This window comes from Oncorhynchus clarkii, chromosome 24 (assembly GCF_045791955.1).
Source record: "Oncorhynchus clarkii lewisi isolate Uvic-CL-2024 chromosome 24, UVic_Ocla_1.0, whole genome shotgun sequence".
In the NCBI taxonomy this organism is placed as follows: domain Eukaryota; kingdom Metazoa; phylum Chordata; class Actinopteri; order Salmoniformes; family Salmonidae; genus Oncorhynchus; species Oncorhynchus clarkii.
Genome location: NC_092170.1, coordinates 11304731 through 11323155, shown reverse-complemented (window position 1 = coordinate 11323155; position 18425 = coordinate 11304731). Strand labels below are relative to the sequence as shown.

Below are 18425 nucleotides of genomic sequence, written 5' to 3'. Positions count from 1 at the left end.
ATAAGAATGCAAAATATGTTTAAAAAAACGTTTTACTCAGTACTTTGTTGAAGCACCTTTGGCAGCGATTACAGCCTCAGGTTTTCTTGGGTGTGATGCTACAAGCTTGGTACACCTGTATTTGGGGAGTTTCTCCCATTCTTCTCTGAAGATCCTCTCAAGCTCTGTCAGGTTGGATGGGGAGCATCGCTGCACAGCCAATTCTTTCGACCTCATGGCTTGGTTTTTGTTCTGACATGCACTGTCAACTGTGGGACCTTATATAGACAGGTGTGTGTCTTTCCAAGTCATGTCCAATCAATTAAATTTACCACAGGGGGACTCCAATCAAGTTGTAGAAACATCTCAAGGATGATCAATGGAAACAGGATGCACCTGAGCTCAATTTCGAGTCTCATAGCAAAGGGTCTGAATACTTATGTAAATAAGGTATTTCTGTTTATTTTTATTTTTATATACATTTGAAAACATTTCTAAAAACCTGTTTTTGCTTTCTCTTTATACGGTATTGTGTATAGATTGATGAGGAACATTTAGTATTTCATCCATTTTAGAATAAGGCTGTAACATAATTCCACATAACAAATGTGGAAAAAGTAAAGGGGTCTGAATACTTCCAGAATGCACTGTACCTAGAGATAAAGTGCACCACTACACAGTACATCAGAGATAGTTAGATAGATGTGCTATTATTTTTTCACTATATACACTGAACAAAAATATAAAATCAAAATGTAAACTCTTGGTCCCATGCTTCATATACTGAAATAGAAGATCACAGAAATGTTCCAAATGCACTAAACGCTTGTTTCTCTCAATTTTTTGGCACACATTTGTTTACATCCCTATTAGTGAGAAGTGTGGCATATCAGGTGTGGCATATCAAGAAGCTGATTAAACAGCATTATTATTACACAGGTGCACCTTGTGCTGGGGACAATAAAAGTCAACTCTAAAATGTGCAGTTTTGTCACACAACACAATGCCACGGATGTCTCAAGTTTTAATGGCGCGTGCAATTGGCATGCTGACTGCAGGAATGTCCACCAGAGCTGTTGCCAGATAGTTGAATGTTAATTTCTTTGCCATAAGCCGCCTCCAACGTCGTTTTAGAGAATTTGGCAGTACGTCCAACCGGCCTCACAACTGCAACCACGCCAGACCAGGACCTCCACATCTGGCTTCTTGACCTGCGGGATAGTCTGAGACCAGCCACCCGAACAGCTGATGAAACTGTGGGCTTGCACAACTGAAGAATTTCTGCACAAACTGTCAGAAACAGTCTCAGGGAAGCTCACCTGCATGCTTATTGTCCTCACCAGGGTCTTGACCTGACTGCAGTTCGGTGTCGTAACCGACTTCAGTGGGCAAATGCTCACTTTCAATGGCAGCTGGAACACTGGAGAAGTGTGCTCTTTACTAATTCATTCCGGGTTCAATTGTACCGGGCAGATGACAGACAGCATGTATTCTGTTATGTGGGGGCGAGCGGTTTGCTGATGTCAAGGTTGTGAACAGAGGGCCTCATGGTGGCGGTGGGGTTATGGTATGGGCAGGCATAAACTACAGACAACAAACACAATTGCATTTTATTGATGGCAACTTGAATGCAAAGAGATACCGTGACGAGATCCTGAGGCCCATTGTCGTGCCAGTCATCCGTCGCCATCACCTCATGTTTCATCATGATGATGCACTGCCCCATCTGTAGACAATTCCTGGAAGCTGATAATGTCCCAGTTCTTCCATGGCCTGCATACTCACCAGACATGTCCCCCATTGAGCATTTTTGGGATGCTCTTGATTGACGTGTACGACAGCGAGTTCCAGTGCCCGCCAATATCCAGCAAATTTACACACCCAATGAAAATGAGTGGGCAACATTCCGCAGGCCACAAATCAACAGCCAGATCAACTCTATGCGAAGGAGATGTGTCGTGCTGCGTGAGTAAAATGATGGTCACACCAGATGCCGACAGCTTTTCTGAACCACGCCCCTATCTTTTTTATAAGGTATCTTTGACCAACATACATATTTGTATTCCCAATCATGTGAAATCCATAGATTAGGGCCTAATGAATATATTTCAATTCACTGATTTCATTCAAAGTCACATGTACCGAATATGTTTGTCACATGCAATACAATTTCACCTTACAGTGAAATGCTTACTTACAAGCCCTTAACCAAAAATGCAGTTTTAAGAAAAAAATCCCCCCCAAAAAGAATAAGAAATAAAAGGTAACAAATAATTAAAGAGCAGCAGTAAAATAGCAATAGCGAGGCTATATACAGGGAGCACCAGTACAGAGTCAATGTGCGGGGGCACCGGTTAGTTGAGGTAATTGAGGTAATATGTACATATAGGTAGAGTTATTAAAGTGTCTATGCATAGATAATAAACAGAGAGTAGCAGCAGCGTAAAAGGGGGGAGCAATGCAAATAGGCTGGGTAGCCATTTGATTAGATGTTCAGGAGTCTTATGCCTTGGGGGTAGAAGCTGTTTAGAAGTCTTTTGGATCTAGACTTGGTGCTCCGGTACCGCTTGCCATGCAGTAGCAGAGAGAACAGTCTATGACCAGGGTGGCTGGAGTTTTTGACATTTTTTTGGGCCTTCCTCTGACATTTCCTGGTATAGAGGTCCTGGATGGGAGGACGCTTGGCCCCAGTGATGCACTGGGCTGTACACACTACCCTCAGTAGTGCCTTGCGGTCGGAGGCCGAGCAGCTGCCATACCAGGCAGTGATGTAACCAGTCAGGATGCTCTCGATGGTGCAGCTGTAGAACCTACTGAGGATCTGAGGACCCATGCCAAATATTTTCAGTCTCCTGAGGGGGAATAGGTTTTGTCGTGCCGTCTTCACAACTGTCTTGGAGTGTTTGGACCATGTTAGTTTGTTGGTGATGTGGACACCAAGGAACTTGAAGCTCTCAACCTGCTCCACTACAGCCCTGTTGATGAGAATGGGGGCGTGCTCAGTCCTCCTTTTCCTGTAGTCCACAATTGTCTTGATCACGTGGAGGAAGAGGTTGTTGTCCTGGCACCACACGGCCAGGTCTCTGACCTCATCCCTATAGGCTGTCTCGTCATTGTCGGTGATCAGGCCTACCACTGTTGTGTCATCGGCAAGTTTAATGATGGTGTTGGAGTCGTGCCTGGCCATGCAGTCATGAGTGAACAGGGAGTACAGGAGGGGACTGAGCACGCACCCCTGAGGGGCCCCCGTGTTGAGGATCAGCGTGGCAGATGTTGCTGCCTACCCTTACCACCTGGGTGCAGCCCGTCATCAAGTCCAGGATCCAGTTGCAGAGGGAGGTGTTTAGTCCCAGGGTCCTTAGCTTAGTGATGGGTTTTGAGGGTACTTTGGTGTTGAATGCTGAATTTTAGTCAATGAATAGCATTCTCACATAGGTGTTCCTTTTGTCCAGGTGTGAAAGGGCAGTGTAGAGTGCAATAGAGATGGCATCATCTGTAGATCTGTTGGGGTGGTATGCAAATTGGAGTGGGTCTAGGGTTTGATGGTGTTGATGTGAGCCATGACCAGCCTTTCAAAGCACTTCATGGCTACAGATATGAGTGCTACGGGTCGGTAGTAATTTAGGCAGGTTACCTTAGTGTTCTTGTGCACAGGAAGTATGCTGGTTTGCTTGAAACATGTTGGTATTACAGACAGGGAGAGGTTGAAAATGTCAGTGAAGACACTTGCCAGTTGGTCAGCACATGCTTGGAGTACACGTCCTGGTAATCCATCTGGCGCTGCGGCCTTGTGAATGTTGACCTGTTTAATGGTCTTACTCACATCGTCTACAGAGAGAGTTCTCAAACAGTAGCTCGGAACAGCTGATGCTCTCATGCATGCTTCAGTGTTACTTGCCTCGAAGCGAGCATAGACATAATTTAGCTCATCTGGTAGGCTTTTGTCACTGGACAGCTCGCGCCTGTACTTCCCTTTGTAGTCTGTAATAGTTTGCAAGCCCTGCCACATCCGATGAGCGTCGGAGCTGGTGTAGTACGATTCGATCTTAGTCTTGTATTGACGCTTTGCCTGTTTGATGGTTTGTCAGAGGGCATAGCAGGATTTCTTATAAGATTCAGGGTTAGAGTCCCGCTCCTTGAATGCGGTAGCTCTACCCTTTAGCTCAGTGTGGATGTTGCCTGTAATCCATGGCTTCTGGTTGGGGTATGTACGTATGGTCACTGTGGGGACGACGTCATTGACGCACTTATTGATGAAGCCAGTGACTGATGTGGTGTACTCCTCAATGCCATCGATAGAATCCCAGAACATATTCCAGTATGTGCTAGCAAAACAGTCCTGTAGCTTAGCATCTGCGTCATCTGACCACTTTCTTATTGACCGAGATACTGGTGCTCCCTGCTTTAGTTTTTGCTTGTAAGCAGGAATCAGGAGGATAGATTTATGGTCAGATTTGCCAAATGGAGGGCGAGGGAGAGCTTTGTACACGTCTCTGTGTGTGGAGTAAAGGTGGTCTAGAGTTTTTTTCCCTTTGGTTGCACATTTAACATGCTGGTAGAAATGAGGTCAAATGGAAATGTAGCTCAGTAAAATCTTTGAAATTCTTGCATGTTGCGTTTATATTTTTGTTCAGTATAGTATATGAAGCATAACCTGAGCATGGCTGGGTTTCAGCTTTATGTTGAAATGGTATAATTCACTTAATCTGATTCTTTATCTGTTTGCTTGTTTGCAGACAGTTAAATTAGGATTAACACTTCCGAAAGAAGCTTTGACAATTCATTCTAAGTAAGTGAGACCATTCTATGTGAGGCCATGAGAAACCCCTGCATCCGCTCTCATCCAGGCCCTCTCTCCTAATTCATTGCAACACTTTGATTCACTGCGAGTCTTCATAGGCTTGTGGCTCTCTGGACCTTTCTGGGCTGCCGTGTTGGTAGAGACAGTGACAGGACCTACAGGGAGACACAAAAGAGACAGATTTCAGCAACATGAGCATGTCTGACTCTCAAATGCATTCTCAGAGCACAGAGGATATATTGCTCACATAGTACCTGCAGAATAAACAAGAAAACAAATGCTTATCATTTGATATGACAAGAACAATAGAACCAGGATATCTGCATTGTAGGAGGAAATGGTTATTTTAGTATGTGTGTCCTGGTTTCTTTAAACGCCTTCACTCCCTCTCTCTGTGTGCATCATACATCGTACATTCTCTTAAACCATTTTATAGCATCACTACTATGCTAAACACTACTGAAGCCCACCCCAATTCTACCCAGCTACTAAAGGTTCCCCCCCTTTCCCCCCCTTGCGCCTCTCCCCTCCCCCTGGCACAGAAGGTTGACCCTCCAGCTCGTGTCACCAAGTGCTGGGACCGGCCCCCCCGCCAGGGCCAATGGGCTACCCGGTGTTGGTGTGCGGTGGCTGTGGGCGGGCGGCTGTGTGTGTGTCAGTGTTGGGTCACGGCGTGGGGATTAAGCAGGTGTGAGTGATTGGGGGTGACAGCGGTCTCAGCATTAGGGGCCTCGGGGGAGATTTCTCGGCCCTGTTTTAGACCCACTAAGCTGGGATTTGGACCGCAGTAGTGTGTCAGCAGTGATGCTGCCCTGCCCAGTCCTCCTTCGACCCACCCACCACCACCCGACTCGTCCACCCTCCACTCCTGCCCCCCCCCCCCTCTCTTCTTGTCTGACCTCCTTTCCCTCCACCCTTTTCTGTCTCATTCCTTTCCTCTCAATATTCCTCTCTACAACTCTTCTGCATCATTTAACCTGTGTATATATTTTTCATTTCACTCTTATTCTGTCCCTTCAGCTCTTGGCATCAGTACTGCCACCTCTATGTCACTGTACACACTTACACACATTCTACTCAGCATGACACCTGTCACTAGGCCCAGTGCTGACTGTGTCTGCTTCCAGCATGCCCTCAGTCTTGCACTTTAAACAGTGAACAGGCTTGGCTCTGGAAGGCCTTGTCATCATAAGCGTCTTTGGTGGTGCTGTTATCCTCATCAGGAAATGTTTTATCAGAGTCAGGCTGCATAGAATCCAGACATATTATAGAGTTGTTGTTTTACTGTTCGCATCCCGTTGCAGGCGAAGCCATACATGACCTTAGTTGGATAGCTATAAAGGACACTTTGGAGCACACAGCAAAATCTAGCAAACAGTAACTGGTTCATTGCTCATGCACTGAGGTCTAGTCTAGTGACGGCAAACACAACCTGTGACTCTATTGCCGGGCTGGGTCGAGATCTACCATGGAGATTCAGTAAAGTGAGCTCAAGGTTCACAGTCCTGTTCGCCAACAGTTAGCAAGACATCCAATAACACGGCTTGTTGCCAGATGGCGGCGTCTGATGTACGTCTGAGGGACTGAGAAAGGGCGTGTTCTGTTGAATGGTGTACTGTAGCTCATGATGATCTGTTTGTCATTGATCACATGTATGTAGATGTGCCTCTTTTCTTCTTCAAATTCCAAGGGTTCAACTGTCCTAGATGCTCTATTCGCTTATCAATATAAACGCATTGAATTGGAAACCTGGCCGGAAATGAAAATCATGATTATGAATGACTTTGCATGTGTGACTGTAACAGTCTACAGATTCTGCTATGTGTGTATGTGTGCGTGTGCGCGTGCGTATGAGTGTGTGTTGTGTGTTTGTGTTGGGGCATGGGAGGTGAGAGAGTGTGGTCTGAGATCCCCATTACAGCCAGTCTATTGTAATGCAGCATATTAAGATCCTCACCCGCCAGCGTGTACTAATTAGAGACATTCCACAGGATTAAACAGCCAATTAACAATAAGAGACCATTGTGAGAGTGTGACCTTGTGCGTCACCACAATGTGGTTTGTGTGTGTGTGTGTGTGTACGTGGGCATGCATTGTGAGTTTTGGTGGGTTAACAAGGTGTTTTGTGGTAAATTGAAAACGTTTGTTAAAGTGTGTTGAAGTGTGTCGAAGTGTGTAAATGTGTCCCTGTGATTTAGTTGTGCATTGAATGAGGATACATGTATGTAGAAGATCCTGCACGTCTATGAGTGGGTGTGACAGCATGAACGACACCCTTGGTTCGGGTATCATTTCTCTGTTGTATTGTTTGTATATCGTTGTATTTTCAAATTGTGTGACTGTCCTTGTCAATCAGTGTACCAGTGTTCTGTTACTTGTCATGTTGTGGGTTTGTTGTGGACTCCAGGAAGAGGAGCTGACACTTTAGCTAATGAGGTTCCAAATAAATAGACAAACGATAATGTATGTGCCAATGTTTCATTGTGCTTGTTGTGACAGAGTGTGTATGTTGCTCTTTCGTGAGTGGTACCTGTGAATGTAGGGCAAGCATGGTAGAATGGTGTTGTTAAACAGTATGAGTGTTGTGTGAGTGAAGGGCGGCAGGTAGCCTAGCAGCTAACCGTGTTGTGCCAGCAACCGAAAGGTTGCTAGTTCAACTCCCTGAATTGACTAGGTGAATACAGTGGGGCAAAAAAGTATTTAGTCAGCCACCAATTGTGCAAGTTCTCCCACTTAAAATATGAGAGAGGCCTATAATTTTCATCATAGGTACACTTCAACTATGACAGACAAAATTAGAAAAAAAAATGCAGAAAATCACATTGTAGGATTTTTAATGAATTTATTTGCAAGTTATGGTGGAAAATAAGTATTTGGTCACCTACAAACAAGCAAGATTTCTGCCTCTCACAGACCTGTAACTTCTTCTTTAAGAGGCTCCTCTGTCCTCCACTCTTTACCTGTATTAATGGCACCTGTTTGAACTTGTTATCAGTATAAAAGACACCTGTCCACAACCTCAAACAGTCACACTCCAAACTCCACTATGGCCAAGACCAAAGAGCTGTCAAAGGACACCAGAAACAAAATTGTAGGTCTGCATCAGGCTGGGAAGACTGAATCTGCAATAGGTAAGCAGCTTGGTTTGAAGAAATCAACTGTGGGAGCAATTATTAGGAAATGGAAGACATACAAGACCACTGATAATCTCCCTCGATCTGGGACTCCACGCAAGATCTCACCCCGTGGGGTCAAAATGATCACAAGAACGGTGAGCAAAAATCCCAGAACCACACGGGGGGGGGGGGGGGACCTAGTGAATGACCTGCAGAAAGCTGGGACCAAAGTAACAAAGCCTACCATCAGTAGCACACTACGCCGCCAGGGACTCAAATCCTGCAGTGCCAGACGTATTCCCCTGTTTAAGCCAGTACATGTCCAGGCCCGTCTGAAGTTTGCTAGAGAGCATTTGGATGATCCAGAAGAAGATTGGGAGAATGTCATATGGTCAGATGAAACCAAAATATAACTTTTTGGTAAAAACTCAACTCGTCGTGTTTGGAGGACAAAGAATGCTGAGTTGCATCCAAAGAACACCATACCTACTGTGAAGCATGGGGGTGGAAACATCATGCTTTGGGGCTGTTTTTCTGCAAAGGGACCAGGACGACTGATCCGTGTAAAGGAAAGAATGAATGGGGCCATGTATCGTGAGATTTTGAGTGAAAACCTCATTCCATCAGCAAGGGCATTGAAGATGAAACGTGGCTGGGTCTTTCAGCATGACAATGATCCCAAACACACCGCCCGGGCAACGAAGGAGTGGCTTCGTAAGAAGCATTTCAAGGTCCTGGAGTGGCCTAGCCAGTCTCCAGATCTCAAGCCCAGCAACAGCCCCAAAACATCACTGCTCTAGAGGAGATTCATTAAAAATCCTACAATGTGATTTTCTGGATTTTTTTTCTCATTTTGTCTGTCATCGTTGAAGTGTACCTATGATGAAAATTACAGGCCTCTCTCATCTTTTTAAGTGGAGAACTTGCACAATTGGTGGCTGACTAAATACTTTTTTGCCCCACTGTATATATATTTTTTTATGATCCCTTGAGCAAGGCACTTAATCCTAATTGCTTTTGTAAGTCGCTCTGGATAAGTGTCTGCTAAATGACAAAAATGTAAGAAAATTGTATTTTGTGAATGTGTTTTTAGATGTGTTGGATTTCAGTGATGTAGTGCTCATCTCTTCGTGTGTACATGTATGTGTACACATGTATGTGTGTACATGATGTGTTTACATGTATGTGTACACATGTATGTGTGTACATGATGTGCATGTTTGCATGCGTTTGTGTGCGTGTGTGCGTGTGCATATATCCAAGTGTATTTGTGTGGCGGGTGGTGTGTGCGTCAGCATGGCACGTGTCAGAGTGTGGTTAGGGATTATAAGGACTCAGGCCTGTTGCTCCACTTCCTTGATTACTACTGCTGTCTGCTGCCATATGGGCCGGGGGAGAGTGCCCAAGCCACTGTACACCCCCTCCTTACCCCACTCAACCCCCCCACCCATCCAGGCCCACCAGCACACCACCACACACACATTCTGTCAGGACACATGGTCACACACACACACACACACACACACACACACACACACACACACACACACACACACACACACACACACACACACACACACACAGACACACACACACACACACACACACACACACACACACACACACACACACACACACACACACACACTCCAACGTGCCCCAGCACAAACAATAAAGCTGATATGTGCATTCATGCGTGGTCTCATAGGCAATGCCTTATGGAGAGCAGAGTGGTCCTACCCTACCCTAACCTACCTAACCTACCCTAACCTACCTAACCTACCCTAACCTGGTCTGTGTCTGGTACCTGCAGCACAACCCTGCCAATCAGACAGGCTCTATTTCTAGCAAGCAGTTTGAATGACTGGTTCAATCTAAGAATTTAGATTGAGTCTGTCTAATAATAACATAACTATCGATTTATATTCCAGTAGTATTGTCAGAATTAGTGTAGTAGATGAGTTACTGATGTGTTCTAGAAATGTGAAAAGAAAGGAAAATATCCTCACACTGTTTAGATGCTCAGTGTGCAGCTGTTCTCCTTTCTTTTACATGTCATGTCTGTAACCTGATCTGTAACTGTGAAACCTGCTGAATCTGCTAATTGTGAATACACTTCACTCTGCATACCTTCATACATCCAGTTCAATCCAGTTGATTACCAACCAGAGCTCTTCGTCCAAACACACAGACACAATTGAAACATCACTTCTCTTCAGAGGAGTCATGCCCATTAGGGGCACAAAGGGGCATGTGCCCCCTCAGATTTATCCTGGGGGGGGGGGGGGGGCAAGGTTAGTAGACTTTAGAAAAGCAAGCAATAACTAATTGTACTGATTAAGACTCACATTCCTTTCAATCTTTTACCCAGATTTTAGCAGAGATGCAGAGAAGCATATTTCGTTTCTTTAAGAAAAGAACCACCAGGATACAGACTCCAGAGGTATGCTTAGATATGCAGAAAAATATACATATATTTACATAGAATTAAGCATAATGATTATGGCTCTAGATTGCAGGAAAACAATTTCTCAAATTTTCGGGCCGGAGGCATGGCACCCATCCGGATCACCCCCGAGCCATCCTCACATACTTTGTGTTCTGCTTCTCTTACATTACGTCTGTCTTACTGCAGAGATGTTAACTCTAGCTCTGTCCACCACAGAATGCCCTCTCTAAATGGATGTACAGTACAAATACAAATACATGTTGTCACCTGCTCCGAGAAGGACTGAAATGGGAGACATACTTGGTCAATCTTGCAGCTCTTATTTCTTGAAGGGGGGGGGGGGGACAACTGGTGCAAATGATTAGCAATTCAGGGGGGGTCACAAATTCATTTGACAGATTATACATATATGATAAATGCGTTACACCCTGATCTGTTTCACCTGTCTTGTGCTTGTCTCCACCCCCCACCAGGTGTCTCCAATTTTACCACACTATCCCCTGTGTACTCATATGCATTTTATTTTGGTTTGTTGCCAGTTCGTCTTGTTTTGTCAAGTCGTCCCAGTGTGTTTCCTGTTTTTCCCTGCTCTCTAGTGTTTTGTTTCTAGCCATTCCGGTTCTGACCTTTCTGCCTGCCCTGACCCTGAACCTGCCTGCCGTTCTGTACCTGCCTGATTCAGACCTGGTTTATGAACTTCTTCCTGCCCTGACCCTGAGCTTGTCTGCCATCCTGTACCTGTCGGACTCTGACCTGGTTACAAACCTCTGCCTGTCCTCGACCTGCCCTTTGCCTGCCCCCTGTGTTATAATAAATGATCTGAGAACTGAACCATCCGCTTCCTGTGTCTGCATCTGGGTTATATCCCGAGTCGTGATAAAATGTATACTAATAAAAGATTGCAGGAATTGATACTAATAAATACACTTATGCTATGTGACATAGTAGCATAGGTTGAAATGTAGTGGATTTTACCAAAAGATCATTGAAAAGGTCATTTGAAACATGGACTATATGCCTGAGTGAAGGCCCAGTGTACTTTGAAGCAGCATGGCAGGTGTTAACCTGTGTAATCCCCAGACAGGACAATGTGGTCCAGGGCAAGACAGGGTGTCTACTCTAAACGCCAGTCATTAGCACAGTTAAACTGCTGCCTGCCCTGCTGACTCACCCAGTCCCAGACCCCACCTGCTGCCGTCTGCACAGGATTAGGAATCTGCCCATCTGCCCTCAGACGCAGTCAGCAGCACACGCGTCGTGAGTGTGTGTGTGTGTGTTTTACAGAGTAGTGGCATTGATTAAGACACAACCCAGACTGTGAGTATTGATTGCACACATACCGAGATTTAATAGACATCGACTGAGCCACAAATCCTGGCTGAGGACTGTGTATTAACACTGCAACACAATACGACATGTTGCCTTCGGTCTGTGTCTCCTTCAATATCCAATATCTCTACAAAACTAACTTTAATAATTCAGGAATATTCATAATACAATCAACAACAAAACCGTTGCAAAAGAGACAGATAACATCATCTAACCATGAATGCATGCAAACATGAAAACTTTGAAAGCATTATTTAATGACCATTATTTTTAGTATGTCTCATATTGATATACAGCATAGCACCCATTATCAGAGTTTGGCAGGACTGATTAGATGCATAACCAACGGCCAGATTCATTTATGAGTAAATATCTTAGTGAGCAGCACCAGACCTGCACGTTATAATTAGAAGGCCCAAGATTTTCACACAGAAGCAATAGTTCATAGAGATAGTAATTCAAAGGTGTCTGGGCACAGGACATTTATACTTTACAAACCCTACCCATCCGTCTTATAAGAAACCCTACACAAGGCTTACTACATTGTAAATCTTTAACCTGCCCCATGCACATACAGCTGAAGTTGTATGTTTACATACACCTTTGCCAAATACATTTAAACTCAGTTTTTCACAATTCCTGACATTTAATCCTAGTAAAAATGGCCTGTTTTAGGTCAGTTAGGATCACCACTTTATTTTAAGAACGTGAAATGTCAGAATAATAGTAGAGAGAATGTTTTATTTCAGCTTTAACTTCTTTCATCACATTCCCAGTGGGTCAGAAGTTTACATACACTCAATTAGTATTTGGTAGCATTGTCTTTAAATTGTTTAACTTGGGTCAAATGATACAGGTAGACTTCCACAAGCTTCCCAAAATAAGTTGGGTGAACTTTGGCCCATTCCTCCTGACAGAGCTGGTGTAACTGAGTCAGGTGTGTAGGCCTCCTTTCTCGCACATACTTTTTCAGTTCTGCCTACACATTTTCCATAGGATTGACGTCAGGGCTTAGTGACGGCCACTCCAATACCTTGACTTTGCAGTCCCAAAGCCATTTTGCCACAACTTTGGAATTATGCTTGGGGTCATTGTCCATTTGGAAGACCCATTTGCGACCAAGCTTTAACTTCCTGACTGATGTCTTGAGATGTTGCTTCAATATATCTACATAATTTTCCTACCTCATGATGCCATCTATTTTGTGAAGTGCACCAGTCCCCCCCCCCCTGCAGCAAAGCACCCCCCAGACCAGAGGAAATTTTTCCAAAAAGTAAGATCTTTGTCCCCATGTGCAGTTGCAAACCGCAGTCTGGCTTTGTTATGGCGGTTTTGGACCAGTGACTTCTTCCTTGCTGAGCGGCCTTTCAGGTTATGTGCCTGTTTGTACCTGTTTCCTCCAGCATCTTCACAAGGTCCTTTGCTATTGTTCTGGGATTTATTTGCACTTTTCGCACCAAAGTATGTTCATCTCTAGGAGACAGAACGCGTCTCCTTCCTGAGCGGCTGCGTGGTCCCATGGTGTTTATACTTGCGTACTATTGTTTGTACAGATGAATATGGTACCTTCAGGGGATTTGGAAATTGCTCCCGAGGATGAACCAGGCTTGTGGAGGTCTACAATTTGGCTGATTTCTTTTGATTTTCCCATGATGCCAAGCAAAGAGGCACTGAGTTTGAAGGTAGGCCTTGAAATACATCCACAGGTACACCTCCAATTGACTCAAATCATGTCAATTAGCCTATCAGAAGCTTCTGAAGCCATGACATCATTTTCTGGAAATGTCCAAGCTGTTTAAAAGCACAGTCAACTTAGTGTATGTAAACTTCTGACCCACTGGAATTGTGATATTGTGAATTATAAGTGAAATAATCTGCCTGTAAACAATTGTTGGAAAAATGACTTGTGTCATGCACAAAGTAGTTGTCCTAACCGACTTGCCAAAACTATAGTTTGTTAACAAGAAATTTGTGGAGTGGTTGAAAAACAAGTTTTAATGACTCCAACCTAAGTGTATGTAAACTTCCGACTTCAACTGTACACTGTAGTAGGAACCCTATCCTAACAAATGTACCCAGACTGAATGGCCTGTGATTACAAATGGCAATCTGAGATTGGTACATCTATTTTTAATTTGTTGTTTGAATCACAGATTGCTCCTTTAATACATGTTCAAAATGAGCTGTGCTATGCTCCCATATCATTAACTCTAATTTATATTATACTCTATTGTACATCAAACATTAAACAATGTATGTAACATAAAGCAGGAACCACTAATGGAAATATAAAGTGATGATATACACCGAGTGTACAAAACATTAGAAACACCTGCTCTTCACATGACATATCAAAACAAAATGTATTTGTCACATGCTCCGAATACAACTTGAAATGCGTACTTACAAATGCTTACTTAGCCCTTAACCAACAATGCAGTTCAAAATATTTACTAAATAAACAATAGTAAAAATAGTCAAATAAAACTAAAAAGTAACACAATAACAATAACGAGGCTATATACAGGGGGGTACCGGTACCGAGTCGATGTGTGGAGGTACAGGTTAGTCAAGTTATTATGTACATGGTCTACACCTGTTGTACTCGGTGCACATTACAAATAAAATGTTCTTTTATTTGATGTAGGTATGGATAAAGTGACTCTGTATGGATAATAAACAGCGAGTAGCAGCAGTGTAAAAACAATTTTAAATGTAACCTTTATTTAACTAGACAAGTCAGTTAATAACAAATTCTTATTTACAATGACGGCCTACCGGGGAACAGTGGGTTAACTGCCTTGTTCAAGGGCAGAATGGCAGATTTTTACCTTGTCAGCTCGGGGATTCAATCAAGCAACGTTTTGGTTACTGGCCCAACGCTCTATCCACTAGGCTACCTGCGGCACCATACAAAGGGGCAGCGTGTTAATGTAATAGTCTGGTGGCCATTTGATTAACTGTTCAGCAGTCTTATGGCTTGGGGGTAGAAGCTGTTAAGGAGCTTTTTGGTTCTAGACTTGGCACTCCGGTACTGCTTGCCGTGCGGTAGCAGAGAGTTGACTTGAGTGACTGGAGTCTTTGACTGAGACGGTGAATCCAGGTCAAATCTATGATCCCTTGTTGATGTCACTTGTTAAATCCACTTCAATCAGTGTAGATGAAGGGAAGGAGACAGGTTAAAGAAGGATTTTTAAGCCTTGAGACAATTGAGACATGGATTGTGTGCCATTCATAGGGTGAATGGGCAAGACAAAAGATGTAAGTGCTTTTGAACGGGGTATGGTAGTAGGTGCCAGCACCGGTTTGAGTGTGTCAAGAACTGCAATGCTGCTGGGTTTTTCACGCTCAACAGTTTCCCATGTGTACCAAGAATAGTCCACCACCCAAAGGACATCCAGCCAACTTGACACTACTGTAGGAAGCATTGGAGTCAACGTGGCCCAGCATCCCTGTGGAGCGCTTTTGACACCTTGTAGAGTCCATTTCCTGACAAACTGAAGCTATTCTGAGGGCAAAAAGGGTGCAACTCAATATTAGGAAGGTGTTCCTAATGTTTTGTACAGTCAGTGTATCTGTGCACACAGACTCACTACAGTCACTGCCTGGCTTAGTTACACAGCGTAATCCCTACATCAGTCTAATTTCATTATTAACACAGCCTGACCTTGATACCACGACAACCACTGACATGGATGTTAACACTTCACCATTAACCGTTCACGATTAAATGGAAATGCCAGATTTTGCAAGATTTACACATAAGGACAATCACATACAAAAACACAATCACACAAGACACATAAAGAAAACTGTTGGAATTCAAATGTAAAACATAGCACAACAAAAGGGTTGAAACAACTAAACACACACCTGTAAAAAGTATGTAGGTATGCAGCTGATAATGTCTCTGTGGACAGCCCCTCCCACTATACCCCTCCCTTCCTCTCTCTCTACTTCCTCTCGTTCTCTACACTCCTTCATCAGGAATCACACAATTATTTTTCCTTCCAACTATAGAAAAGGCCCCCAGTGGGGTCCAAACACCCTACCCTCCTCCTCGGGTGTTACCTGTTCATCCATCCATCAATCCCTTCATCTATGTACGACGATGATCCCTCCAGGTCCATCTTTCAATCATATCTCCCAGTGCCACAGAGATCTATGTTCCTGGGTACAACACTTCCCCATTGTATTGGAGAGCAGTCATCAATTCGTTCCAAACAGGTCCTTCATGTCCTTCCTATGGACTAGCGAACTCCCTCCATCCTCTCCCTTCCTCTGCCAATCTGACTACAAGCCCCACTATCCTCCCTTTATCCCGAGGTAAGATACTTACTTTTCAGATAAAGCATATTATGATAAATCGGCTGAACTCTGTGCGTGTGTGTGTGTGTTGGTGTTGGTGTCACAATGTGTGTATCGAACAAATACCATGAAGTCAGGGCTCTAGCAGCTGCACACTAACACTGTTGGGGTTTTGGGGGTTTTGGAGGAGGGGGTTGTTGTGTTTGGTTTGTATTTTTTGGCCCATGCTTAATGCAACCAATCACCAATGCTCTATATCGGTGACCTCTTAAACTTTGTAGTGATCATTGGGTAAGCTTCTCTTTCCTGTGCTAACACAATCTCTCTCTCTCACACACAGACACACACACACACACACACACACACACACACACACACACACACACACACACACACACACACACACACGCACACGCACACACACACACACACACACACACACACACACACACGCACACGCACACGCACACGCATTCCCTGAGAGCCATAGCACTGTCACCCATGAGCATAGGCCCTGTACATCCAAGGTATCACACACTCACATAAGTACACTCAAATTGTATACGGAACCAATCAAGGTTACATTGTCTTAACATGGCCTGGATGTTAAATAGAGATTAATATCCCTCACTAATAAGTCACATCCTCACATTCATGGCAGTTTTTTCAGTGAGTCCCTGAATATTCACATGCCTCTGCTTGTTTTACAACAGAAGGCCCCTGGAGGGGAAACTGGCTCCACAAACTAATGTTTTGACCCCAGTAAATATATCAATACATGTATAGGCTGATTACTACGTGTCTGGTGCAAATATATATTATTGCACATTTAGACATTGGTTTGGAAAGTAACATGTTTGCATTTTACCCGTTTTCTTTGTAGCCAGACAGGAAAAATATACATTGAAAGAGCTTACATTTTTGGTAATTACATTAGACAAGAGCAACCATGCAACATATGGCTGCAGTCTTCTGACAAAGTGGGAGAGAAGTCAGGGTCAAATGGGGAATAAAATAGTTTGGAGAAGATGAAAATGTTATCAAAATACAGCAGTTGTTATGCCTCTGAGACTGATTGCATGCCAGTTTAAAATAATATGATGTTTCTAAGTGATGTGTGTGTGTGTGTGTGTGTGTGTGTGTGTGTGTGTGTGTGTGTGTGTGTGTGTGTGTGTGTGTGTGTGTGTGTGTGTGTGTGTGTGTGTGTGTGTGTGTGTGTGTGTGTGTGTGTGTGTGTGTGTGTGTGTGTGTGTGTGTGTGTGTGTGTGTGATTAGATAGGGTAAGCCTCTTATGTGGTGGTTGTGTCCTGAATTTGTATCTGCCCTGGGTCCTAGTGCAACCATACCACAATTCATTACACTGCACAGTAAATTTCCAAGAGAATCACCTCCTAAAATATAAATTCACAACTGTTATTAGAGTTGTTATTGACAGCACAAAAGAACACCAGCAATACTTTCAGAAAATAACTCACCAGTTGACACGTTTCTGGAAGACTAGAAATATAATAATGATAGGCTACTGCCAAATGTCTCAAAATGCAGTGCTTCTTCATGCACAATTTGTAGGCTCTATATTTTTTTGTGTTTACAATGTCCTCCGTTTTAAATACAAATTTAGGATAAAGTAAAGTAGACTAGAATGAAAAAGAATGAATGAAGAAATAAACTAGTGTAGGTCAAACACAAACACCTTAACCGAGCGTGTGTCTTTAACTTTTATCGAATTAATTCGATAACCCAAATGCATAACATTTGCATTTTATGCAACAAAATCGTAAATAAAAACTAAATAAATCAGAAAAAGTATGGAATTTTCAATGTTGGGCAAGGAAATATGCCTAACCAAAAGTCAATAACTTACATGAATACAATTTGGTTGTCTTTGAAAAGGCTACCGGTTTGATCATGGTAAAAATAATATAACAATCAGGAAATGCGTGGAATAACGTACATCATTAATATTAAATACTTTATTTGAAAAGCTTTTGTACGGGTTAATTGTTTCTCCCAACGCATAAAAGCATATTCTAAAATTGTAGTGAAGGAATGGTAATAGAGCGAGACCTAGAAGCGCAGACGAGCAGGTGCACGTGAGTGCGCGTGTAGGCCTACTCTGACACGCGCTCTTTGTTTTGCTCCTCAGAAAGTATGTAACACGGAGTTTTAGTCTTTAACCATGGACTGTTGCGCTTCTTGTCATATTTACAAACAATCGGCTAATTCGATCGTCAGCTTTCGATATTATCTATATGAAATGTAAAGACAAAAACCATACCTGATAGCCTAGTTGAGCAGGTGATGTGGCCTCTTGAAACACATATTCCAAATTGGACGGTTAAAACAACACACATACTCACGCTGTGCGCACCGGCAGATGCCGCAGGTAAAGACGTTTATTTGAGATTTAAAATGTTCAACATGCGGGTATAGTCTCTCTCTC

At 43.5% G+C, this 18425-nt stretch overlaps 1 protein-coding gene across 2 annotated transcripts; it reads right to left on the bottom strand.

Moving 5' to 3' along the window:
* Window positions 1-1980: 1980 nt before the first annotated feature.
* On the bottom strand, window positions 1981-18306 carry LOC139383043 (uncharacterized). Of its 2 annotated transcripts, none has more exons than XM_071127340.1 (2): window positions 18261-18306; window positions 1981-4935 (listed from the first exon to the last, which is right to left on the bottom strand). In XM_071127340.1, exon 2 carries the CDS (start codon window positions 3164-3166, stop codon window positions 2465-2467), a length of 702 nt encoding a protein of 233 aa, XP_070983441.1. In that variant the 5' UTR covers window positions 3167-4935; window positions 18261-18306; the 3' UTR covers window positions 1981-2464. The 2 variants fall into 2 exon arrangements, with proteins under 2 accessions (XP_070983441.1, XP_070983440.1); XM_071127339.1 differs by lacking the exon at window positions 18261-18306 and adding an exon at window positions 15746-15934.
* Window positions 18307-18425: the final 119 nt, after the last annotated feature.

What these genes read in the sequence shown, in the direction of transcription:
- LOC139383043 (XM_071127340.1), bottom strand. Translation starts at nt 3,166, where the DNA reads ATGGCCAGGCACGACTCCAACACCATCATTAAACTTGCCGATGACACA.